Source organism: Molothrus ater, chromosome 5, assembly GCF_012460135.2.
Source record: "Molothrus ater isolate BHLD 08-10-18 breed brown headed cowbird chromosome 5, BPBGC_Mater_1.1, whole genome shotgun sequence".
Classification (NCBI taxonomy): Eukaryota; Metazoa; Chordata; class Aves; order Passeriformes; family Icteridae; genus Molothrus; species Molothrus ater.
The window spans coordinates 1,567,478-1,592,092 of NC_050482.2; the positions used below are offsets into that span (position 1 = coordinate 1,567,478).

Sequence of the window (24,615 nt, forward strand, 5' to 3'; positions counted from 1 at the left end):
CAACTTTTGGTCCAGAAGACCAAAAAAAAAAGGCAGAAGACCTAAAAATTCCTGGATTTTGGGAAGAATGATGGGATTTAAAGGAACAAAGGGAGGCGTGGATGATCCCATGGGAAGAATGATGGGATTTAGAGGATCAAAGGGTGACATGGAAGATCCCATGGGAAGAATGATGGGATTTAGAGGAAGAAAGGGTGACATGGAAGATCCCATGGGAAGAATGATGGGATTTAAAGGACCAAAGGGAGACATGGATGATGCCATGGGAAGAATGATGGGATTTAGAGGAAGAAAGGGAGACATGGAAGATCCCATGGGAAGAATGATGGGATTTAGAGGCACAAAGGGTGACATGGATGATGCCATGGGATGATCCCAGAGCATTCCTTACCCGTGGATCCCGGATTATCTCCCTCCAGCAGCGACACACCAGGCTCAGGTTCTGGTACAGATCCAGCACTGGCAGGAAAGCAAAAATGTTCCTGAGGACTTCAGGAGGAAGATCATCCATGGATCCCTGAGGAACCTGCCAGCTGCGAGTGCCCAGGAGCCCGTACTGGGGATCAGGGACGGGCTCCACCTCCAGCTCTTCCCACTCCTGCTTGATCCCGCTGCGCTCTGGAATCTTCTCCTCAGGCTCCTCCCAGAGATCCTGCTCTGCTTTGGGAATTCTTCTTTTCCTGGAATGGGCCCTGGGAGGTGGCACCGGGTCCTGGGGGTGCAGGGAAAGGGAGGGGTGGCTGAAGGAACTGGGAGGTGCAGGGGCAAAGGGGTCCAGGGGCTCCTCCTTGATCCCATGGCTCGGCATCCTGGCACTTCCCGCTTGCGGTGACTTCAGGATCCCGAAGAAATCCGAGATCTTCCTCTGCTGGCCCGGGGCTGCACGAAGGGGAAAAGCGGGAATGAATTCCATGGAAATCGGGGAGTGAGGAAGGATTTGGGGTTTTGGTGGCACGTCCAGGCTGGGCAGGGAATGTTCACTGGGAAGGCAGCTAGGTACAGACAGAATTCTCAGGAAAATGGGGCTGAATCCCACATCTGCCAGGGATTCAGGGTGGGTTTTGTGGGGTTTCTGCTCAGCCACAGGTGTGGAGGCAGCAGGATTTGGGGAATAAAATGAAATGAAATCTAAAAAAAAAAAAAAAGGGAATAAGAAATAAAATAAAACCAAAACATAAATATATAAACCAACACGAAATAAAGAAATGAAATGAAAATAATTAAATGAAAATAATATAAAATTTGAAAAAGTAAAATTAAATTAAATGCAACAAATAAATAAAATAAAATAAAATAATTTAAAAAATAAAGTGAATAAAATCACAAAATCTCACAGAGAGGAAATGGGTCAAGGAAACTCTTTTTAATGGAATCCTGGAATGGGTTGGGTGGGAAGGGACCCCAGAGCCCCTGCAGTGCCACCATGGGCAGGGACACCTCCCACTGTCCCAGGTGCTCCAGCCCCAGTGTCCAGCCTGGCCTGGGGCACTGCCAGGGATGCAGGGGCAGCCCCAGCTGCTCTGGCAATCCCAGCCCAGCCAGGAATTCCTCATTGCCAAGATCCCATCCCTGGCTGCCCTCTGGCACTGGGAGCCATTCCCTGGGTGCTGTCCCTGCAGGCCTTGGCCCCAGCCCCTCTGCAGCTCTCCTGGAGCCCCTGGAATGTGCTGGAAGCTCTCCCTGGATCCCTCCCTTCCCCAGGGGAGCATTCCCAGCTCTCCCAGCGCAGCATTCCCAGCAGTACCTCTGGGATGTCTCCGTGTGCCGTGGATGGGATGAAGGCCCCGGTTTCCCGCTCCTCCTCCTCCTCCTCGGGGCAGGCTCAGGGGCTGCCGCAGCGGGGCCGAGCCCTCGGGGCTGTGGGCCAGGGCCGCGCACTCGGGGGCTGTGAGCTGCCGCCTCCGGCAGCGCCGCATCCTGCGGGAACAACGGCAATCCAAGGGGAACAACGGGAATCCAAGGGGAACAACGGCGATCCAAGGGGAACAACGGCGATCCAAGGGGAACAACGGGAATCCAAGGGGAACAACGGGAATCCAAGGGGAACAAGGGCAATCCAAGGGGAACAACGGCAATCCAAGGGGAACAACGGCAATCCAAGGGGAACAACGGGAATCCAAGGGGAACAACGGCGATCCAAGGGGAACAACGGCGATCCAAGGGGAACAACGGGAATAAATCAAAGGGAAAAAACAGAAATCAAAGGGAAAAACCAGAACTGTGCTTTCACTCTGGAATTCTGAGAGGCCACAGGGTTTCAGCAAGAGTGGAGAGAGACCTGAGAGCTGGCTCAGTTTGGATATTTAGGGTTTGATTTAGTTGGGGTAGATTGAGTTAGGAATTCCATCCCAACCAGGAATCCCTAGAGAAGCTGTGGCTGCCTCTTACTATAAATATATTAATATAATATGTATATATGTATTATATATATATATATATATATATATGTATTTTTATATATATATAAATATATATATAAATTATATATTAATACATATTACATATAATATATATAATATAAGTTATATATTAATATATATTATACATAATATATAATAATATATAATATAAGTTACCATAGTATAAATAGAATTATTCTATAAAAATTATAATATTTAATTCTAAGTATAATTATTGTATAATTATTATAAGTATAGTATTACTCTATTAATATATCATATATATACATACAATTATATTATAATATAATAATATTGCATTATTTATTTATAATAAATATTATTGTATTATAATTCTATTATTTATATTAGTATGATACTGTTATGTTTTTATTATATTATATTATACAATATTAACAATATATGAATGCAACATATTATAGATTGTATCAAATTTATAATATATTTCTATAACAATATAATTGTATATATACCACTTTATATAACAAATAAAATTATATCACAAATATAATAAATTATATAATATATATATATAAAAAATACAGTAATATTATAATATAATCATTGTCTTTCATATTTATGCATTGGCCTTTACAAGTTATTTTTAATCACAACAGTTTTAATATAACACAATTTATAATCCCTTTTAACTACTTTTAAAATATAATACAATCTGTCTGCTTTCATATACACCACGTAGCTTATGTAAATAGCAATAAAATAATTATTTTATAGCTTAGGTCTTCGCATAATATTAATATAGGAACTATGTAATTAAATATAATTAAAATTAAATTAAAATAATTATGCTGAATGCTTTTATTTACGTAACTAACTCAGATAAAATAACTATGTTGATTCAATATATTTGTGGAGTATCTTATCTAAATGATAATATTTCAATAACAAGAACCAAGACACCAAGAAAAAGAATTCCTACTAATTCACATATATATAAAATATACATAAATAATATATATACAATATTGAAATATATATAATCCTCATGAATACGCATTTAACCAATGTAATAAAAATATAGAAGAAAATTATCTTAATCTCATGGTGTGCTTTTGGCAATTTGCACTAGATATATATAGAAGAAGAGATGAAATAAAATAAACCAAAATTAAAAAACCAAAATAAAATAAAATTTAAAAACCAAATGAAGTGAAATGAAGTGAAATCACAAATTGACTTTCCCAGAGAGGACATTGGTTAAGAAAACTCTTTTTCATGGAATTTATGGAATCCTTTTATCCCTTAGTAAACTTTTAAAACTTGGAAAGAACCAGCCTTGTTCCTCACACCCTGGATCCAACATTCCACCCCCCAAACTGAGCCTTTCCAAGCTGGGATCATTCCTCATCAGAGGAAATTTAACCCATTTGCAGTTTGAAAAATCCTCCTGGGAATTACTCCCATTAAATAACCAAACCTTACTTGGAACAGGCACCAACTCCTCTCTTCTGGCCACCACAAGAACCCCACAAAATGCAATTTTTTCCACAAAAGAAGCCGAACCCAGCAGGAGTGGCTGTCACAGGATGAGCTCCCTCCTGCCAGCATCAGCAGTTTCACTTTTGCTTCCTTTAATTTATTTATTTCTCTTTAACCCGTCTGCAGCAGCCCCAAAAATGCCCTGTTTTCCTCCTAGGGCAGGGTCCAAGGATCTGCCTGGTTATTCCTTGGGATGATTTTAGGGTTTTTTCCCGACCTGAATGATTTTATGGATGTGCTGCTCCCTCCTTTGCAGCCCAGCAGAGTTAAAACCACTCAGCTCCCCGGGGAGGCTGTTTCCCAACATCCCAATTTCCTCAAAATATGGGAAATGAGGGAAATAAAAGGGAAAAAAACCCAATCCAAGACACTCCTGAGGCTTTTAGGAATGTGGTGAGGGAATTTGGGGCTGGATTTGATGATCTTTTTCAACCTAAATCATCCCAGGATTCTACTTAAAAACGGAATTTCTCAGGCTTCACCTGCATTCCTATTTTTTCCCAATTTCCCATGTGGCTTCCAATGCCAGCCAGGACACGACATTCCAGCTGGGAAACCAAAGGGTCAGAGGATGGAGGGGAGAAGCTCCAGGGGGATCACAAATATTTGGGAGGAAGTTGGAGCTGCTCCCTGTTTTCCCCCCAGAATGTCCTTTCCAAACCCTTTTCCCACATGGATGCACCGACCTCGTCCAGAGCGTCCCCTCATTTCCGAGCCCCCCCAATTCCAAAACCCCCTCAGAGCCAACGCCCCAATTCCAAGGATTCCCTCATTCCCAAGGAATTCCCTTTTTAACCCCTTTTCAGCCAACAGCCCCACTGTTCACTACCCCATCCTGTTACCCCTCATTCCCAATCCCTCGATTCCAAGGATCCCCCCTTTTCCAAGGGTCCCCTCAAATCCCAAGGATTCCCCCATTCCCAAGGCACCCTCAATGCCAAGGGTGCCCTCAGTGCCAACGCCCCAATTCCAAGGATTCCCTCATTCCCAAGGAATTCCCTTTTTAACCCCTTCTCAGCCAAGAGCCCCCTGTTCATTCCCCCATCCTGTTACTCCTCATTCCCAATCCCTCGATTCCAAGGATTCCCCCATTCCCAAGGGTCCCCCACGCCGAAGGAGCCGCCATTCCCAAGGTCCTCTCAATGTCCAAGCAGCTCCGCAGTGCCAAAACCCCCTTCAATCCCAAATCCGCCCTCATTCCAAAACCCCTCAATTCCAAGGATTCCCCCATTTCCAACGGTGCCCCCAGCGCCAAAGGAGCCTCCATTCCCAAGCTCCCCTCAAAGCCAAAGGTCCCCCACAGTGCCAAAAGCCCTTTGAATACCAATCCCCCGCCTTTGCCAAGGGTCCCCTCAGTGCCAATCCCTCAGTTCCAAAGATTCCCTCATTCCCAAGGGCTCCGCATTCCCAAAGAAACCCCATCTCCAAGGAAACCCCTTCCGTGCCCCCCCCACGTTGCCCAGAAATGGTCGCGCCCTCCTCCCGCGGCCTTACCCGCTCCCGGCGCTCACGGCCCCGCGCGCTCCACTGGCCCCGCCTCCTCCCCGCTGCCCAATCAGCAGCCAGATCAGCGCCCAGCACTGTCCAATGGCGCAGCACTTCCGGGTTGGGCGGGGTTTATTTACCTCTCCCATTGCGGTGACGTCCGTCCCTCCGCGTGTGACGTCACGAGCGCTCCGCGGCGCGCGGGTGCGTTGGAAAAACCGGGAATTTTCCCGCGGGAATTGCGCGGCCTGGGATAAGATGGGGAGGGAATGAGGGGGGGAATCCCGGACTGCGGGAGCGGCCGCTTCCCGGGAGCCCTGAAGGGAACAGGAATTTCTGATTTTTTTCCTGAGGAAAAAAGGAATTTTTTTTTTTGGTTTTTTCCTGAGGAAAAAGCGAATTTCTCGTTCGTTTGGGAGGGAAAAGGGACTTGCTGCTTTTCCTGGAGGAGAGGCTGGTGTCTGGCTGTCCGCAGGGAAAAGGAAGTTATTCATTTTCCAGAGAAAAAAGGGAATTTCAGGTTTTCCTGAGTAAAAAGAGAAAATTTATGTTTTTCCGGCTGGCTTCTGGCTTTCCTGAGAGGGACAGGAATTCTTGAGTTTTCCCAGAGGGAATGGGAATTTCTGTTTTACCAGGGGGAGAGGCTGGTTTCTAGTTTTCCTGAGGAAAAACAGAAATTCCTGGTTTTCCTGAGGGAGAAACCCATTCCTAGTTTTCCATATGAAAAAGCAAAATTCTGTTTTTCCTGATGGAGTGGCTAATTCCTTGTTTTCTCAAGGAAAAAGGAAGTTCCTGGTTTTCCTCAAGGAAGAGGGAATTTTAGGTTTTCTGGAGGAAGTGGTGGGGGGGTCCTGGTTTTCCTAAGTAAAAAGAAATTGTCCATTTTTTCCTGAGGAAAAAGGGAATTTCAGGATTTGCTGAGGGAGATTCTGGTTTCTGTTTTTCCTAAGGGAAAAAGGGAATTTCTTTTTGCCTAAAGGAGAGACTGCTTTCCTGTTTTCCTGAGGGAAAGGCTGATTTCTGATTTTCCAGAGGGAAACTGAATTTCTACTTTCTCAGAGGTTTCTGGGCATCTCAGTGGAAAAAGAAACTTTTGGTTTTCCTGAGGGAAAAGGGAATTTCTGTTTTTCCTAAGGGAAACGTCCGATCCTGGATTTCCTAAGGAAAAGAAAATCCTGTTTTACAGAGGGAGAGACCAGATCCTAACTTTCCCAAGGAAAAAATGGAATTTTTGCGTTTACTGAGGGGTGACTGCTTCCTGAATTTCAGAGGGAGAGGAAAATTCCTGCTTTTCTTGAAGGAGAGGCCAGATCCTGGTTTTCTGAAGGGCAATTTTTAATTATCCTGAGGGAGAAGGAAATTCCTGCCCATCCAGAGGGAGAGGCCAGTTCATGGATTTCCTGAGGGAAAAATTCCCATTTTTTTGGAAGTAGACACCGGTTTCTGCTTCTCCTGAGGGAATACCTCATTCTTGCTTATCCCAATACCCCAATCCCACCAGGATATTCTGCAAAATCCTAGGTTTTTTACCTCTTTTCCCTCAGGCCTGGCTCCACGGCAGAGCAGGAGAGGCTGTGGCAGCTCCTGAGTCTGGTCCAGGAGGGAAACCTGGATGTGCTGTGGGATTCAAGGATTTCCTGAAGGAAAAATTCCCATTTTTCTGGAAGCAGAAACCGGGCTTTTCTTCTCCTAAGGGAAAACCTGCGGATTTGTGGATTTCCTGAGGGAAAAATTCCCATTTTTCTGGATGTAGACAACAGGCATTGCTTCTTCTGAGGGAGAACCTCATTCCTACTTATCCCAATGCCCCAAAACAATCAGGATATCCTCCCAAAATCACAATTTTTTTACCCTTTTCCTCTCAGGCCTGGCTCCGTGGCTGAGCGGGAGAGGCTGTGGCGGTTGCTGAGGCTGGTCCAGGAGGGAAACCTGGATGTGCTGCGGGATTTGTGGATTTCCTGAGGGAAAAATTCCCATTTTTCTGGAAGTAGACACCAGGATCTGCTTCTCCTGAGGGAAAACCTCATTCCTACTTTTTCCAACCCCCCAAACCAACCAGTCTATCCTCCCAAAATCCCAATTTTTTGGCTTCTTTCTCCTCAAGCCCGGCTCCGTGGCTGAGCGGGAGAGGCCACAGCGGCTCCTGAGGCTGGTCCAGGAGGGAAACCTGGATGTGGGATTTATGGATTTCCTGAGGGAAAAAAATCCCATTTTTCTGGAAGTAAACACCAGGCTGTGCTTCTCCTGAAGGAAAAATCTCATTCCTGCTTATCCCAATACCCCAATCGCACCAGGATATTCTGCAAAATCCCAGGTTTTTTACCTCTTTTCCCTCAGGCCTGGCTCCACGGCAGAGCAGGAGAGGCTGTGGCAGCTCCTGAGTCTGGTCCAGGAGGGAAACCTGGATGTGCTGTGGGATTTGTGAATTTCCTGAGGGAAAAATTCATGTTTTCTGGCAGTAGACACAGGTTTCTGCTTCTCCTGAGGGAAAACCTCAATCTTCCTTATCACAACCCCCAAACCAACCACGATATCCCCCAAAATCCTGATTTTTGGCCCTTTTCCCCTCAGGCCCAGCTCCGTGGCAGAACAGGAGAGGCCATGGCAGCTTCTGAGGCTGGTCCAGGAGGGAAACCTGGATGTGCTGTGGGATTTGTGGATTTCCTGAGGGAAAAATTTCTGTTTTTCTGGCAGTAGACAGCTGCCTCTGCTTCTCCTGAGGGAAAACCTCATTCCTGCTTATCCCAACTCTCCAAACCAACCAGGATATCCTCCCTAAATTCCCATTTTTTGACCTCTTTCCCCTCAGGCCTGGCTCCATGACAGAGCAGGAGAGGCTGCGGCGGCTCCTGAGGCTGGTCCAGGAGGGAAAGCTGTCTCTCCTCCGGGATGAGCTGAGGCTGGATGAGATTCCAGAGGCTCGCAGCTGGCGCTGGGGACGTTTGGGAGATTCCCTCCTGCACCACGCAGCTCGCTCGGGACACCGGGATGTGCTGGAATTCCTGGTCCAGGAGGTTGGGATGGACATGGAGGTGGCCAATGGAGACTACAAGAGACCCCTCCATGAGGCTGCTTCCATGGGACATCAGGAATGTGTGTCCTTCCTCCTGGAGAGAGGGGCGAGCGTGGACTGCTTGAAAAAGGCTGACTGGTAGGTGCTGGGATTTGGGATTGGGTGGGGAAGGTGGGAATGTGGCTGCTGGAGGTGGTGTTTGGGATCGTGGAATGGATGGGAAGGAGCTTAAGGATCATCCAGGGCCACCTGGGACACTTTCCCCTATCCCAGGCTGCTCCAGCCCCAGTGTCCAGCCTGGCCTTGGACACTGCAGGGATGCAGGGGCAGCCCCAGCTGCTCTGGCAATTCCAGCCCAGCCAGGAATTCCTCATTGCCAAGATCCCATCCCTGGCTGCCCTCTGGCACTGGGAGCCATTCCCTGGGTGCTGTCCCTGCAGGCCTTGGCCCCAGTCCCTCTGCAGCTCTCCTGGAGCCCCTGCAGGCCTGCAATGTGCTGGAAGCTCTCCCTGGAGCCTTCCCTTCCCCAGGTAAGTGCCCCCAGCTTTCCCAGCCTGGCTCCAGCCCTGGAGCAGCTCCATGGATTGCTCTGGATTTGCTCCAGCAGCTCCATGTCCTTATATTGGGATCCCAGAGCTGGACTCCATGTGGGATCCCCTGAGTGGAGCAGAGAAAGCAGAATTCCCTTCCCCTGCTGCCCACACTGTGGATCCTGTTGGATTTTTGGGAGAAATTCCAGCCCTATCCCTGCTTTCCCCCCGTTTCTCCTAAAAGCTGTAAATTACTGCTCCACTCTTCCCTTAGGGATGGGCATTTCTGGAAAAAGAAAACGAGGATTCTCCCCTGCTCCCAGATGAAAGCCTGGGAAGGTCCTTTGCAGCTGAACTGCCACAAGTCCACAGGCAGCATTCCAGAGCTGGGAATTGAGGCTGTGCCAGCCTGGAGCTGAGGCCAAGATTCCATGAGCCTGGATTTGTGTGGCCATGCTCTTCCACCCATGGATTGACACCAGGGAGCTCTGTGCTTCCTGAGGCATATCCAAACCTTTGGGAAAAGTCTCATTTGCCTTAAAAACCCAGAAAGCTCCCAGGGACTGCATGGAAAAGGAGCTTGGAATATTCCCAACCTGGAACAACAGTGCTGTAAAACCTCCTGGATCCTCAGGCAAAGCACCTGATTGAGATTTGTTGTGCCAGGTTATTTTTTTTCCCTGGATCTTCTTCCAGGACTCCCCTGATGATGGCTTGCACCAGGAAAAACTTGGAAGTGATCAAAACCTTGGTGGAGCACGGAGCCAACCCGTTGTTGAGGAACAAGGATGGCTGGAATTGCTTCCACATTGCCAGCAGGGAAGGGCATCCCGAGGTGCTCCGCTACCTCCTGCATGTGTCCCCACGCTGCTGGGACACGGAGAGCACCACGGGGAGAACTCCTCTGCACACAGCAGGTACACCAGGGGTGGACCCAGGGAAGCCTCTGGAATCTCATCCAGCCTCAGCTCATCCCAGAGCAGGGCCAGGTTTCCCCCTGGACCAGCCTCAGGAGCTGCCATGGCTTCTCCTGCTCTGTCGTGGAGCCGGGCCTGAGGGGAAAGGAGTCAAAAGATGGGGATTTTGTGGGATATCCTGGTTGGTTTGGGGGTTGGGATAAACAGGAGGGAGGTTTTCCCTCAGAAGAAGCAGAACCAAGTGTTTACTTCCAGAAAAAATGGGAATTTTTCCTTCAGGAAATCCCACAGCACATCCAGGTTTCCCTCCTGGACCAGCCTCAGGAGCTACCGTGGCCTCTCCTGCTCTATCATGGAGCCAGGCCTGAGGGGAAAGAGGGAAAAAAAATGAGGATTTTGGGGGATATTGTGGTTGGTTTGGGGCGTTGGGTTAAGCAGAAATGAGGTTTTCCCTCAGGAGTAGCAGAGCCTAATGTCTACTTTCAAAAAACCAGGAATTTTTCCCTCAGAAAATCCACAAATCCTTAGGTTTTCCCTCAGGAGAAGCAGAGCCTGGTGCCCACTTCAGAAAAATGGGAATTTTTCCCTCAGGAAATCCACAAATCCTGCAGCACAGCCGGGTTTCTCTCCTGGACCAGCCTCAGGAGCTGCCATGGCCTCTCCTGCTCTGCCATGGGGCCAGGCCTGAGGGGAAAGGGGCCAAAAAATCAGGATTTTGGGGGATATTGTGGCTGGTTTGGAGCGTTGGGATTAGGAAGAATGAGGTTTTCCCTCAGAAAAAGAAAAGCCTGGTGCCTTCTTCCAGAAAAATGGGAATTTTTACCTCAGAAAATCCTGCAGCACATCCGGGTTTCCCTCCTGGACCAGCCTCAGGAGCTGCCGTGGCCTCTCCTGATCTACCATGGGGCCAGGCCTGAGGGGAAAAGGGCCAAAAAATCAGGATTTTGGGGGATATTGTGGCTGGTTTGGAGCATTGGGATTAGGAAGAATGAGGTTTTCCCTCAGAAGAAGCAGAGGTAGCTGCTTCTCCTGCTCTGCCATGGAGCCAGGCCTGAGGAGAAAGGGGCCAAAAAATCAGGATTTTTGGTTGGTGTGGGAGGTTGGGATAAGCAGGGATGAGGTTTTCCCTCAGGAGAAGCACAGGCTGATGTCTACTTGCAGAAAAATGGGAATTTTTCCCTCAGGAAATCCACAAATCCCGCAGCACATCCAGGTTTCCCTCCTGGACCAGCCTCAGGAGTCACCACAGCCTCTCCTGCTCAGCCATGGGGCCAGGCCTGAGGGGGAAAGGGCCAAAAAATGGGGATTTTGGGGGATATCCTGGTTAGTCTGCAGTGTTGGGATAAGCAAGAATGAGGTTTTCCCTCAGGAGAAGCAGAAACTGGTGTCTACTTCCAAAAAAATGGGAATTTTTCCCTCAGGAAATCCACAAATGGGCCTCTTGGAATTCTTGGGCTCCTTGGATCAAGTCCATCTCTCCCTGGCACAGAGGGATCCGAGCTCCCTTGGAATAGGGATATGATTTTCCTTCCTGGTGTGAGAAGCTCCCCAGCTCCAAGCACACCCTGGCATTTGCAATTCCTGAAAGCAGCAGAGCTGCTGAGAGGAACTTTTTGGGATCTGCCTGGGGATGGATTTCTTTATCACAGCCTCAAGCTGGGCCTGGAGAGGTTCAGGTGGGATATTGGGAAAATTCCTTCCTGGAAAGGAATTGTAAGAATTTGTAAGCATTGGGATGAGCTGCCCAGGGCAAGGGTGGAGTCCCCATTCCTGGAGGGATTTAAAATCCATGTGGATGTGGCACTTGAGGACATGGGACAGTGGTGGCCATGGCAGTGCTGGGAATGGTTGGGCTCAAGCACTTTTCCAACCAAAATGACTCCATGATTCCAATCATAAACTCCAAATCTTGAAGTCCCCTTGCTCTCATGCCATGGTGAGAATTCCAGGGGTCCTTTCTGCAAAGGGGAGGGATAATCCCTGCTGGGAATATTCAGGAGCTGTTGTTGGAGCCCACCGTGTCCAGTTCCCTTTCCCTTCCCTTTTCCTTGCTTTTAAGGGAGATCTAAAGGGAATGGGCAGGTTTAGGAATCCCAGGCATCCTCAGGATAGTTGGGAAGCACAGGAGGGCTAGGACCACATCCAGAGTGGGAATCAGGCTGTGTATCCCAGGTCTCAGCAGCAGAGATGAGCCCTGCCTGCCCAAACTCCTTTCCCAAAGAATTTAATTGGGATTGACTCTCTGGAAAAACCCGAGGTGCTGGGAGGAGCCCCTGCTGTGCTGTCACTCCCGTGGCTTTTCCAGCCCTTGCTCTGTCACTCCTGGCTCATCAGCAGTGACAATTCCAGCCCTTGGGCACCACTGAGTCCTTGTGCTTGACCTGGGAGTGCAAAAACCAGGGAATGAGTTGGTGGTGGGATCACAGCAGGTTGCCCCAAGTGGCTGATCCCGATGTTTTTTATGTTCTCCCATCCCTGCCCAGTTCTGGGTGCTGTTTCCATGGAGCTTGCAGCTCCTCTCCCTGCAGGAGGTGGGTGTTGGGTTGGGATCTGGGAGCTGAGGGGCTGGGACAGGGTCAGGAGCAGGGTGAGCTCTGGGATTTGGGATTATCCTGTGGGAAGGGGGCAATTCTTGCCTTGAGGCAAACTCTTCTCCCTGCCTTGGGGTATGGGAATACAGCTGGGATCCAGCACCTGGATTCTGTTTCCTAGAGGTGTCTCCACCTGTGTGTTCTGTGGCAAAGCCACCCATCCACAATTTGGGTGGATTTCTGGAATTTTCTGATCCAGCCAGACCCTGGAGCAGCAGCTGGAGCGGGAGCGACTGGGAATGGGGAAGGGCTGGAATGATGGAATTAGGATTTAACCCCCCAGTGCCCCCAGTGCAATTTGATCCCAAACTGCTGCTCCCTGGTATCCCCACACTTATCCCATGGGATATTCCCAGTTCCCAAGGCAGGAGCAGGGGTGGGGGGCTGGAGCTGGTGTTGGAGCTGCTGGGGGAAATCACGGCAGGACCAACTGCCTTTGCCATGGGTTTCCATGGATTTCCATCCCAGGGGTGTGCATTTGAGCACATTAACCCGTGACCAGGCCAGCTGCCTTCCTGAAGGGTCATTTTCTCCCTCCTGCAATCATGTTTTATATGAATGAGAGTTGATTCCTTCAGCTTTGTTGTTTCTTCTATCCCGAGGGAAGAAAGCTGGGAAGAGGTAATTAGAGGATGTGGAATGCAGCACTGGATCCCAGCTGTCCCGAGTCTCTGTTCCTGATAAAAGATGGAATTGTGAGAGGTTTTTCTTCCCATGACTTGGATTCATCAGCTTAGGTGAAGAACAGGCAGGGAGCAGGAGCAAAGAGCCAAAATCCAGGAATCCTTTACTGGGATTCCAGCTGAAAGCTGTTCCTGGGAGCACACATTTCCCAGGAGCCCTTTTTCCATCAGCTGATGGAGCAGCTCCAGCCTTGGTTTGATATTATTTTTCTCTTGAATGTGTTTCATTTGTTTTGCAAAATGACCTGCAGGGAAAAAAAAAACCAAAAACAAAACCAAAAAAAAGCTGGATCAAAGCTGTGTGAAGTGAAATGTTAAAAAAAAAAATCAAGAAAAAACTGGAATATTTCACTGCCTCGGGTTCACATCCTCCCCCTCTGTTGTTGTTTTCTCTCTGAGATGGGTGAGGATGATGAGGTGGGAGTGGCTGAGGAGGGCTGGGAATGTTGTCCAGCATTTCCCCAGCTCCCTGCTCGGTGTTCCTTTTGCTTCTCCCACATCCCAGTTCAGGAATGAACAAATAGCTGGGAGAAACCCTCTTTGTTCCAGCTGAGTTCTGTGGCAGATGGAGCCAGGCAGTGCCCATTCCATCCATCCCTTTTCCCTGCTTCACCTCACATTTCCCAATGGCATCAGAGGAAGGGAAACCTTTTTATTTTAAATCCACCAAAAAATTGATGGGAATAAATCCCCTTGGAGCCCCTTCCCTCACCCCAAAAGGATCAGCAACCCGAGCATGCCTCACTGTAGGAACACAATGCCACAAACCCACAACCAATCCATGTTTTTCCTGCTTTCCCCATCTTTTCCCAGCGATGCACGGCTGTTCCCAGGTGGTGGAGCTGCTCCTGGAACGGTAAGCAGGCTCCTTCCAGCTTTTCCTCTCCCAGCTGCCATTTCCTGCCAGGGTTTGGACACAAAGGAGGCTTGTGCTGGCCCAGCTGCCCTGCCCTCCATCCCGAGGCTGGCTCCTCGTGCTCCAGGTTCTTCCCAGCTGGGAAAGGGACAAGGATTCCCTGGGGATGGGCTCCCTCTTGGTTGTGACACAAACCCCAGTTATGTAACTCAGCCCTGGCTTTGTTTTCCCTGCTGATTCATTCCCAGTGTGACAACAACCAAAGCAGCTTCCCCAGGCTGGGCTTATCCTTGTTTTCCTGGGAAATTGCTGGGAAGTGGCTTTAAAGCAGCTCTGTTCCCTTTCTCTGTTCTCCCTTCCCAGAGCTGGAGCAGCTTTCCCTGGGCATCACAGCTCATCCCAACCTGTCCATGCTTGGCCCAGCATGAGCAGCTCTGTGATCTAAGCCAGGCTTTAATTCAGTTTTCTCTCATTTCACTGGAGTTTAACCTGAATGACATTGGTGGGCTCTGATTTTGTACATCATTCCATGAGGATCTGGTTATTCCCTGCTTCCAGTGCACTCCTGGTCCTTTCTGGAAACCCTCTGGCCAGGAAAAAGGGAATTATAAACGATCTGTAGAGCCCAAATGAGCTGAACCAGATCTCTGATCCCAAAAAAACCCCCACAATTCATTCCCCAGGCCCTAAAACACCAGGACAGGTTTATCCATGGTGTATGGATGAGCTTTGCATATTCCATTTTCAATCCCAGCTGCTGAGAGTCTCCTTCATGAGGATTTTGGAGCTGCCCACAGCTCAGTGCTGGTGTTTCCTGCTGTCCCTTGCAGGTGCCAGTACAAAGCTGACAGCAGGGACAGCTGTGGGGTCACTCCCTTCATGGATGCCCTCCAGAACGGGCACATCGGCATCGCCCGGCTGCTGCTGGACAAACACCAGGTGGGTGCCAGGATTGCTCACTGCCTCCTCCAGGAGCTGAGCCATGTGTTCATCCTGACTGGAGTGTCAGGAAGCAAATTGCCAGATTGTAAAGAGAGGAATTGTGTGAAAAAGGCAAATTCCCGCTGGAGATGAGAAGGGTTTGGCTGAGTGAGGCTGTCAGGGATCAGCTCCTGGGGCAGGAATCATGGAGTGGTTTGAGTTGGAAGAACTTTAACAAAGTTTAAAGAACTTTAAAAATCATCTCATTCCACCCCTACCACAGGCAGGGACACCTTCCTTTATCCAAGGTGATTCCAAGCCCTGTCCAGCCTGGCCTTGGACACTTCCAGGATCCAGGGGCAGCCACAGCTTTGGTGGTAAACGTGTCCCCAGAGCTGGTGGAGTGGGATGGTGACACCAGGCAGTGGCAGGGGGGAACAGGACATTGCCAGTGCTCCAGGGGCAGCTGTGGCAGAGCCAAAAGCAGCTCTTGGAATGCCAGCACTCGGCATGGAGGCTCCAGTGGATAACGTGGAAATGTCCATCCATGAGTTATCCAGAGCTCCTCCCTGCCCTCCCTCTCTCCTGGCAGCTCCTCTCCTGTGCTGGCTCCCAAAAATCCCTGATTTCCTCCAGGGAATGCCATTAGAGCCAATTGTGCACAGCAGGAACCAGACCACTGCAATCAATAATTTATTGATGATTGATTGATTGATTGATTGATTGCTGGATGATCCCAGCTGCTTGGGGACCCTCTCATGGCTGATTCTCCCAGAGGTATTGGTCAGATCCTGGATTTCCTAAGGAAAAGGAAATCCTGTTTTCTGGATGGGGAAGTTTGCTGTGGTTTTAACCTCACATTCCAGGCACTGAGGGTGGGAGAGCTGGGACACCTCATGGAGGTTTCCAGAGGGTGGGATAAGTGCACTTTGTGTTATTTCCCTGCTATTCCTTCACTGCAGGCCTGTCCCACAGCTGTGGATGCCCTGGGTGCTCAGGCCCTGCACAGGGCAGCTGTGACAGCCCAGGATGGCTCCATCCAGTTCCTGGTGGCCGAGCTGGGCGTGGATGTCAACGGGACAGCGACGTCCCTGCAGCTGCCAGCCCTGCACTACGCAGCCAAGGTTTGTCCCTGCTCCCAGATCCCCTTGGAAAAGCCTGGGCCAGGCACCTGAACCAGGCTGGATCAGGTGTTGGCCACCATGGAGGAATTGCCTTCCTGGCTCATCCTCTGCTACTGTCCATCTGCTTCTGGCCAGTCCCATTCCTGGCCAGTCCCATTCCCTGGCCTATTCCTGGCCAGTCCCATTCCCTGGCCCATTCCCAGTCCCATTCCTGGCCAGTCCCATTCCTGGCCAGTCCCATTCCCTGGCCCATTCCCAGTCCCATTCCCTGGCCCATTCCCCATCCCATTCCTGACCAGTCCCATTCCCCATCCCATTCCTGGCCAGTCCCATTCCCCATCCCATTCCTGGCCAGTCCCATTCCCTGGCCCATTCCCAGTCCCATTCCTGGCCAGTCCCATTCCTGGCCAGTCCCATTCCTGGCCAGTCCCATTCCTGACCAGTCCCATTCCCCGGCCCATTCCTGACCAGTCCCATTCCCCGTCCCATTCCTGGCCAGTCCCATTCCCTGGCCCATTCCTGGCCAGTCCCATTCCCTGGCCCATTCCTGACCAGTCCCATTCCCCGGCCCATTCCTGACCAGTCCCATTCCCCGTCCCATTCCTGGCCAGTCCCATTCCCTGGCCCATTCCTGGCCAGTCCCATTCCTGGCCAGTCCCATTCCTGACCAGTCCCATTCCCCGGCCCATTCCTGACCAGTCCCATTCCCCGTCCCATTCCTGGCCAGTCCCATTCCCTGGCCCATTCCTGGCCAGTCCCATTCCCTGTTTTCTGGGCATCAGAAGAAATGTGGGCAGCAAGGTGAGGGTGGGATTCTCCTCCTCTGCTCTGGTGAGATCCCACCTGGAGCACCAGATCCCAGCCCTGGGGCCAACAGCAGGGGGACCTGGAGCTGCTGGGGAGAGTCCAGAGGAACCCATGGAGCTGCTCCAGGGCTGGAGCCAGGCTGGGAGAGCTGGGAATGTTCCCCTGGAGAAGGGAAGGCTCCAGGGAGAGCTTCCAGCACATTGCAGGCCTGCAGGGGCTCCAGGAGAGCTGCAGAGGGGCTGGGGCCAAGGCCTGCAGGGACAGCACCCAGGGAATGGCTCCCAGTGCCAGAGGGCAGCCAGGGATGGGATCTTGGCAATGAGGAATTCCTGGCTGGGCTGGGATTGCCAGAGCAGCTGGGGCTGCCCCTGCATCCCTGCAGTGCCCCAGGCCAGGCTGGACACTGGGGCTGGAGCAGCCTGGGACAGTGGGAGGTGTCCCTGCCATGGCAGGGGTGGCACTGGAGGGGCTTTGAGGTCCCTTCCCACCCCTGGAATTCCATGTTTGTGGAATTCCAGCTGCCTGCAGAGGAGGAACAGGACATGTCCAGAAGTGGGAAAGGAGAGCTGGGAAGGTGGGGGGAGCTCCCAGAATTTTATCAGTGTCCTTCACACCAGAGTTGTTGTGAATTCCAGAACCATTGGAGCTTTCTCCTCCTCCCAGCCCGGAGGGAGCAGAGCTGTGGGTCCTGCAGCATTCCCTGGGAATGCAGAGCAGATCCCAAAACTTCCCTGCTGACCAGGATCCCTCCTGGGATCCAGCTGGCAGGGACATTCCCTTAGATCCAGGGATCTTAAACCCAGGATTTTGCATTCTAGTGGGAATAAAACCTCATCCCAGTGCTCTGCTCCTACAAAACCGTCTGGGAATGCAGAACAGATCCCAAAACTTCCCTGCTGACCAGGATCCCTCCTGGGATCCAGCTGGCAGGGACATTCCCTTAGATCCAGGGATGTTAAACCCAGGATTTTGCATTCTAGTGGGAATTAAACCTCATCCCAGTGCTCTGCTCCTACAAAACCATCTGGGAATACAGAGATCCTAAAATTTCCCTGCTGACCAGGATCCCTCCTAGGATCCAGCTGGCAGCATGGGAATGTCCCTGCTCAGATCCAGAGATGTTAAACCCTGGATTTTGGCTTCTAGTGGGAATTAAACCTCATCCCAGTGCCCTGATCCTACAGAAACATCTGGGAATACAGAGATCCTAAAATTTCCCTGCTGACCAGGATCCCTCCTAGGATCCAGCTGGCAGCACGGGAATGTCCCTGCTTCTAGGGACATTCCCTCAGACCCAGGGATGTTAAACCCAGGATTTTAACAGCACTCTGAGCCTTGTAGTAGGAATTAAACCCCATCCCAGTGCCCTGCTCCTACAAAACCATCCATGCCACTCCCTGGGAATGCTGGCACCATCCAGCCCTGCCACAAAGGAGCCCTTTCTCCCATTTTCCTGGCCTCCTGCTCCCAGGAGCCACGTTCCAAGCCCTTCTGGTTGCCAAGGGTACGTTGAACAGCAAGGCTCTGGGGGGATATAATGTGCCTTGGAGAAAATCCCAGCTCCTGGCTGGTTTGGGAATGACTGGATGGGATTCTCTCCCTTCCCTCCCCAGGCTTGGTGTCACTTTGTATTTACAGCACCACTTGTTTGCCTGGTGGGTTGTGTTTTTATCTCCCTCTTTTCTTATTCTTTTGCATTTATAAACACATGAAAATCAAATTATTTTTTCAATTCAATTTGCTTCCAGGGCTGTGGAAGCTGCAGCAGTTCCTGGCTCAGTGGCTTTGCCTTGGACTTGGGTTTGCAGGGAAATGGGAGCCTTGGGATCAGGGAAGATGCTGTGGAATCCTGTGGGAATAGGGGGAAAAGAGAGGGGAGGGGGGGATAAAAAGAAGAGCTTTCCATTCCCAGGCTGCAGGACAAAGACTAATTCATGGCATTGAGGATGTAATTCCAAAATCAGGCATGTTATTTAGGGAGAAAGGATTTATTTCTGGAAAGGCCTGTGCAGGGTAGAAGGAGGTGGGGGCTGTGCTGGGTTTTTGCCCTGTGGAATTTGAAATTGGCTCCTGGCAGAGGAAGGAGGGAGGGAGGGAGGACACAGTGCATTGTGGCTGGCTGGGTCTCCTCCCAGGGGATCACAAATCCTGGAGGAATCCTTTGGGAAATGCCAGTGCCTGAGGGAGGCAGATGAGCAACAGCCCAGATCAGCAACAGGTTCTGCTCCTGGAGCTGGAATATCCTTGGAAACATCAACTCCATATCCCTGGGAATTGCAGGGATTTGAACTCAGCATTGGAGAGACCTCAGAGCCCCTGCCAGGGCCTGAAGGGGCTCCAGGAGAGATAACCTGGGCCAAGGCCTGCAGGGACAGCACCCAGGGAATGGCTCCCAGTGCCAGAGGGCAGCCAGGGATGGGATCTTGGCAATGAGGAATTCCTGGCTGGGCTGGGATTGCCAGAGCAGCTGGGGCTGCCCCTGCATCCCTGCAGTGCCCAAGGAAGGATTGGAGCAGCCTGGGACAGTGGGAGGTGTCCCTGGAATGAGCTTGGAGGGCCCTTCCCACCCAAACTGCTCTGGGATTCTGGGATTTGGGACACTCAGAATCCATCCCGAGGGATTTTTATGGAAAATGGGGAGAGAAAAGAGAGGAAAAGGGAAGGGAGACCCTTCATGGTTTGCTGAGATTCCAAGTGAAGGCCCTGGGTCCATGAATGTCTTGGAGAGGAGATGGATCCAATGTCAGGCTGGGAGAGCTGGGGATGCTCACCTGGAGAAGGGAAGGATCCAGGGAGAGCTTCCAGCACATTCCAGGGCCTGCAGGGGCTCCAGGAGAGCTGCAGAGGGACTGGGGCCAAGGCCTGCAGGGACAGCACCCAGGGAATGGCTCCCAGTGCCAGAGGGCAGCCAGGGATGGGATCTTGGCAATGAGGAATTCCTGGCTGGGCTGGAATTGCCAGAGCAGCTGGGGCTGCCCCTGCATCCCTGGCAGTGCCCAAGGAAGGATTGGAGCAGCCTGGGATAGGGAAGGTGTCCCTGCTGGGGTTGGAATTTGCTGATCTTTAGGGATTTTTCCAACCCAAACCATGCTGGGATTTTAGGAAGCTGCCTGGTGGCACCTTTCTGGCCAGTTCCCATGGGATGACATGAGTCCCTTGGGATAACCATTGCTGCCTCGTGGATCTGATCTGAAGGCAGCTGAGCCAGATTCCCACCTGCTCCAAGATCCTCCTGGTGCCCCCAGACCTGACCAGGACAGGGCGGATCTGTGCAGCCCCAGGTGAGGGGTGGATGCGAGCCCAGAGCTGATCCCAAATTCCACGTTCTGCAGGAAGGACATGGCCGCACCATCCAGACCCTGCTGTCCCTCGGGGCTGATCTCCAGGCCAAGGACGGGAAGGGCCGTTCTGGTGAGAATTCCAAGCTGCTTTTCCAAGCTTTATGTGACAGCCAAGAGCTTCCATAAGCACATCCCAACCTCAGCATGCAGGGAGATGCCAAATCCATGGATACATTTGCTCTGGGAGCAGCATGAGGGATCATCCCAGGGGTTTTTTGGGCATTTTGCATTCCCTGGCTTTCAATTTGCTGGAATTTCTGCTGGGGCTTTTCCCTTGGGGGAAGAACAGAGACCCAAATTGGGGATTTCCTGCCTATTTTTCACCTGAGGAGCTCCAATGCTGCCTCTTCCCCATCAAATTTGGCTGGAATGATCCTGTTGGAAGCAGGTTGGACGGACAAACACGAGGATTGAGCTCTCCAGCCTCAATTCCTCAGCAAACAGCCTGGAAATGGCTGATGAGCAAATAATCCCAGAGAGCTGGCACGGAAATGGAGTTGCTATAGCGATGCCGGAGCGTCGGCATTCCCAGCGGGAAAGGCTCAGGCAGCTCTTGCATCAGCATCTCCCAAAAAAAATTAAAAATTAAAATTAAAAAAGACACATTTGGTTCAGCCATTGCCAAAATTGGCGAATTCCCCAGCCCTGGGGTTTGGTTAAAGCCATGTTTTAGTGGTGCCATCTCTCCCTCTGCCCCCTCAGTGACTAAATCCGAGCTCTGCTGAGCTCATCCAACCCTGGGATGTTTTTTCCTGTGGCTCCTCCTTGGCTGGGTTTGGGTCACTGCGTCCTTGGGAAGCTTCTCATCCACATCAGGATTATCCAGAGGGATCAGGATGCCTCCTTTGGATTAGATGGAAGGAAGATTTTTAACAGTGAGGCTGGGGAGGGGCTGGGCTGGAATTGCCAGAGCAGCTGGGGCTGCCCCTGCATCCCTGCAATGCCCAAGGCCAGGCTGGACACTGGGGCTGGAGCAGCCTGGGACAGTGGGAGGTGGCCCTGCCATGGCAGGAGGGTGGAACTGGATGATCCCAAACTCAATCCTGTGATTCTATCCCAACCCAAAAACCATCCAGCTGGAACTGGGTGACCCCAAACTCAATCCTGCGATTCTATCCCAACCCAAAAACCATCCAGGTGGAACTGGGTGACCCCAAACTCAATCCTGTGATTCTATCCCAACCCAAAAACCATCCAGCTGGAACTGGATGATCCCAAACTCAATCCTGTGATTCTATCCCAACCCAAAAACCATCCAGGTGGAACTGGATGATCCCAAACTCAATCCTGTGATTCTATCCCAACCCAAAAAACATCCAGCTGGAACTGGGTGATCCCAAACTCAATCCTGTGATTCTATCCCAACCCAAAAACCATCCAGCTGGAACTGGGTGACCCCAAACTCAATCCTGTGATTCTATCCCAACCCAAAAACCCAAACCCCTCCACAATCCCACCGTGGCAAACTCGTTTTTCCCCCTCCACCTGTTTGTTCCCATGGGAATGCTGTTTGCCTGCAGAGCAGGGTGAGGCAGGGCCAGGAGGTGACCAGGCTGGTGTTGTGTCCCCAGCCCTGCACGTGGCCAGCGCCGGGCAGCGCGCGGGGGCCGTGGGGATCCTGCTGCGGGCCGGGCTCCAGGATGCTCCTGATGCCACGGGAATGCTGGCCCAGCAGCTGGCCAGGAGCCCTGATGTCATCCAGCTCTTCCAGGGAACACCGGGCAGCACCTGAAGAGGAGGAGCCTGCTCCTTTTCCACGTGGTACAGTGGTTATTCCTTATCACAGGGGTTCCGCGCTGTTGTCCCCTATCACAAAAGTTCCACACCTCCTTGGTGTTTCTCATGGGCAGCTCCTCAGAGCTCTGACTCTTTATTCTTCACAAGGCACCCTCAAACTCCAGCTCTCTCCTCACCCCCTAACCCACTCTTTTACAGCACTCATCCTCACTGGACACAGCTGTGGCCTGCTCCTAATCTTTGATAACTGGCCCAGCTGCAGCTCCTTAGGGGTAAGATCACTTTCCACACAATCTTTGTTTTCTTACATTCTATCCCCCCACAATAAACTGCTTTTCCCATCCAAAGTCCAGCTGTGGGATGGAGCCTGTGGCACGGGATGTGATGGTCACTCAAGGGCACAGCCCAGCACAGGGTCCTGCTGGGCCTCAGCCCTTGGATCCAGCCTGTCCAGATCCCTCTGGCAGATGCACATCCCACCCAGCCTGGGGTGACCCCAGAACTGACTGAGGGTGCCCTTGATCTGTTGCCATCTTACTGCAGGGGCTCCATATCACAAAAGTTGTCTCCTCTCACAAACATTTCACACCTTCTTGGTGTTTCTCATGGGCAGCTCCTCAGAGCTCTGATTCTTCTTCACAAAGCACCCAACTGACTCCTGTTCCCTTCTCAACACCACCCCACTCTTTTATGGCACTTCTCTTCTCATTAGACACAGCTGGGGCCTGTTAAAGTCAGGCCTGTTCCTGATCTTTGATAACTGGCCCAGCTGCAGCTCCTTAGGGGTAAGAGTACCTTCCACACAATCTTTATTTTCTTATGTTCTCTCCCCCTACAATTCCTTGCCAGATTTAGGGAAAAAGTTGACTTAAATCCCCAATTTGATCCTCAAAGTGAGGAACCTCTTTAAATGAAGGATCCCCCAAATAGGGGACTTGCCCCATAAAGAGAACTCCCTTCAGTTGTATCCCCCACTAACAGGAGCACCTCCAAAATGAAGAACTCCCCTCAAATAGAGGATCCTCCCCTAAATTGAGGAAAAAAACCCTCAAACTGAAGACCCCTCCCCAGACTGAAAACTCCCTCAAATTGATAAATACCCTAAACAGAGGAACCCCCCAGGTTAAGGAACCCCCCAAAACTGAGGATCCCCCCAAGTTTAGGTCTGTCCCCAAATAAAGAACCCCCCATAAACTGAGGATTTTTACCCAGAATGAAGCAGAGGAGCCAAGCTTGGCACTTGGGAGTAGATTTAGGAGAAATGTTTTAAATAGGATTATCTCAAGAGATAATGGACATGGTGGGTCTGGGCTCTTCCCTGGGAGGGTGGGGAGGCCCTGGCACGGGTTTCCCAAAAAAGTTGTGGCTGCTCCACCCCTGGAAGTGTCCAAGGCCAGGCTGGAGCAACCTGGGACAGTGGAAGGTGTCCTTGTCCATTGGAATGAGATGATCTTTAAGGTCCCTTCCCACCCAAACAATTCCATGTTTTTATCACATTCCTGTTCTGATGCATTGTTATAAATTGATTTTCTTCTTTCACCTCTTCTGTGCAGCTCCCTGAAACAGAACCAGCCAAGGGAAGTGTCACTTCCAGGGATCCTCGTGGCTTTTCCTGAGAATTTCCCCACCCTGAACATCGCCGTGCAGAAGATCCACCTGGATCATGGATTTTCTAGCTCTTCATGGACCTGCTCTCCACTAATCCCTTAAACTGCTTTAATTTGCAATTTGATTTTTAATTTGACCTCTTTGGGTAGGACAGAGACTCCTGAAGCTGCTTCAACCTTTTGAATCCTTTTTGTAGCCCACAGCTGATCCCAAAACCTGCAGGAATCTGTAGTGGGACCTCAGCCTTGTGAGGACACCAGGGATCTCTGGATCAGACTAAAATAAGGAGGTGTTTTATCCCAGACTGGAATGCTGGGAATTCCCAGCACTGATGAACTTTAAATCCCAACAATCTGCTCTTGGAAGCCTGGAATACCCAGCAAGGTAAGAGCAGCTGCAGCTGTTGGGTTTGTGCAGCAGGAATTATAAATTCCATCAAAAACGGATGTGTTCTTCTCTGTTTGTGATGCCAAGAGTTAAAAACAGATGGAATTCTGCTTTTTTGGGGATGGCAAATATTAAAAATCAAGAAGGGAGTAAGTTAAGGTGTGCACCACGAGCCATGGCTGGGTTTGAGTGGGAAATTCCCACCTTGCTATCCCTGGATCAGCCCCTGGGTGGGTGAGGAAATTATTTTATTCCTCCAAAATGAATAAAAAAAATTAAAGGATTAAATTTAAATTTAATCCTTCAATTTAAAATTTAAGGATCCACGGATCCATAAATCCAGCTCTGGCCTCCCTACAGCAGGAAATGCAAGGGGCTGCTTCATTCCCACTTTTTATCATTTTAATAAGCCATGGAATAGCTGTGTTCTCCCAATATTGCTGATGAGAAAAAACAGTGGCAATGTTCCCAAATATCCATGGAAACACAGAGGGGAAACTCCTTAAAAACATGGGAGCACCTTCAAAACACAAAGTGGAACGTGCATTATTTTGAGGGTTAAAAAAGGAATGTGGATTCAGCTTTATGCCTGCAAAATTCCTCCAGGGAATTCTGCTTTTTCCAAAAACTTTTCCTTCCTGGTGTTTTTCTTCCCAAACAGGATTTTGGGAAATAGGAATGCAGTCTAATTAGGG

At 50.4% G+C, this 24,615-nt stretch overlaps 2 protein-coding genes across 3 annotated transcripts in view; one reads left to right on the plus strand and one right to left on the minus strand.

Moving 5' to 3' along the window:
• The window catches only part of FBH1 (F-box DNA helicase 1), a 37,523-nt gene extending 32,088 nt beyond the window's left edge, over positions 1–5,435 (minus strand). Inside the window, exons 1-3 of one of the 2 annotated variants that reach the window (XM_036400629.2) lie at positions 5,415–5,435; positions 1,745–1,917; positions 392–879 (exon numbers count right to left, since the gene is read on the minus strand). In XM_036400629.2, coding sequence (XP_036256522.1) covers positions 392–879; positions 1,745–1,916 — 660 coding nt within the window. In that variant the 5' untranslated portion in view covers position 1,917; positions 5,415–5,435. Of the gene's footprint in view, positions 1–391; positions 880–1,744; positions 2,400–5,414 lie in introns of those variants that run through there. The other variant, XR_004981799.1, reaches the window with a different exon arrangement.
• Positions 5,436–5,575: 140 nt separating this feature from the next.
• Positions 5,576–24,073, plus strand: ANKRD16 (ankyrin repeat domain 16). Its single transcript, XM_036401813.1, has 9 exons — positions 5,576–5,609; positions 8,215–8,556; positions 9,645–9,865; positions 13,953–13,995; positions 14,826–14,934; positions 15,879–16,040; positions 20,180–20,258; positions 21,760–21,949; positions 23,479–24,073. Exons 2-8 carry the CDS (start codon positions 8,225–8,227, stop codon positions 21,918–21,920), a joined length of 1,107 nt encoding a protein of 368 aa, XP_036257706.1. The 5' UTR covers positions 5,576–5,609; positions 8,215–8,224; the 3' UTR covers positions 21,921–21,949; positions 23,479–24,073.
• Positions 24,074–24,615: the final 542 nt, after the last annotated feature.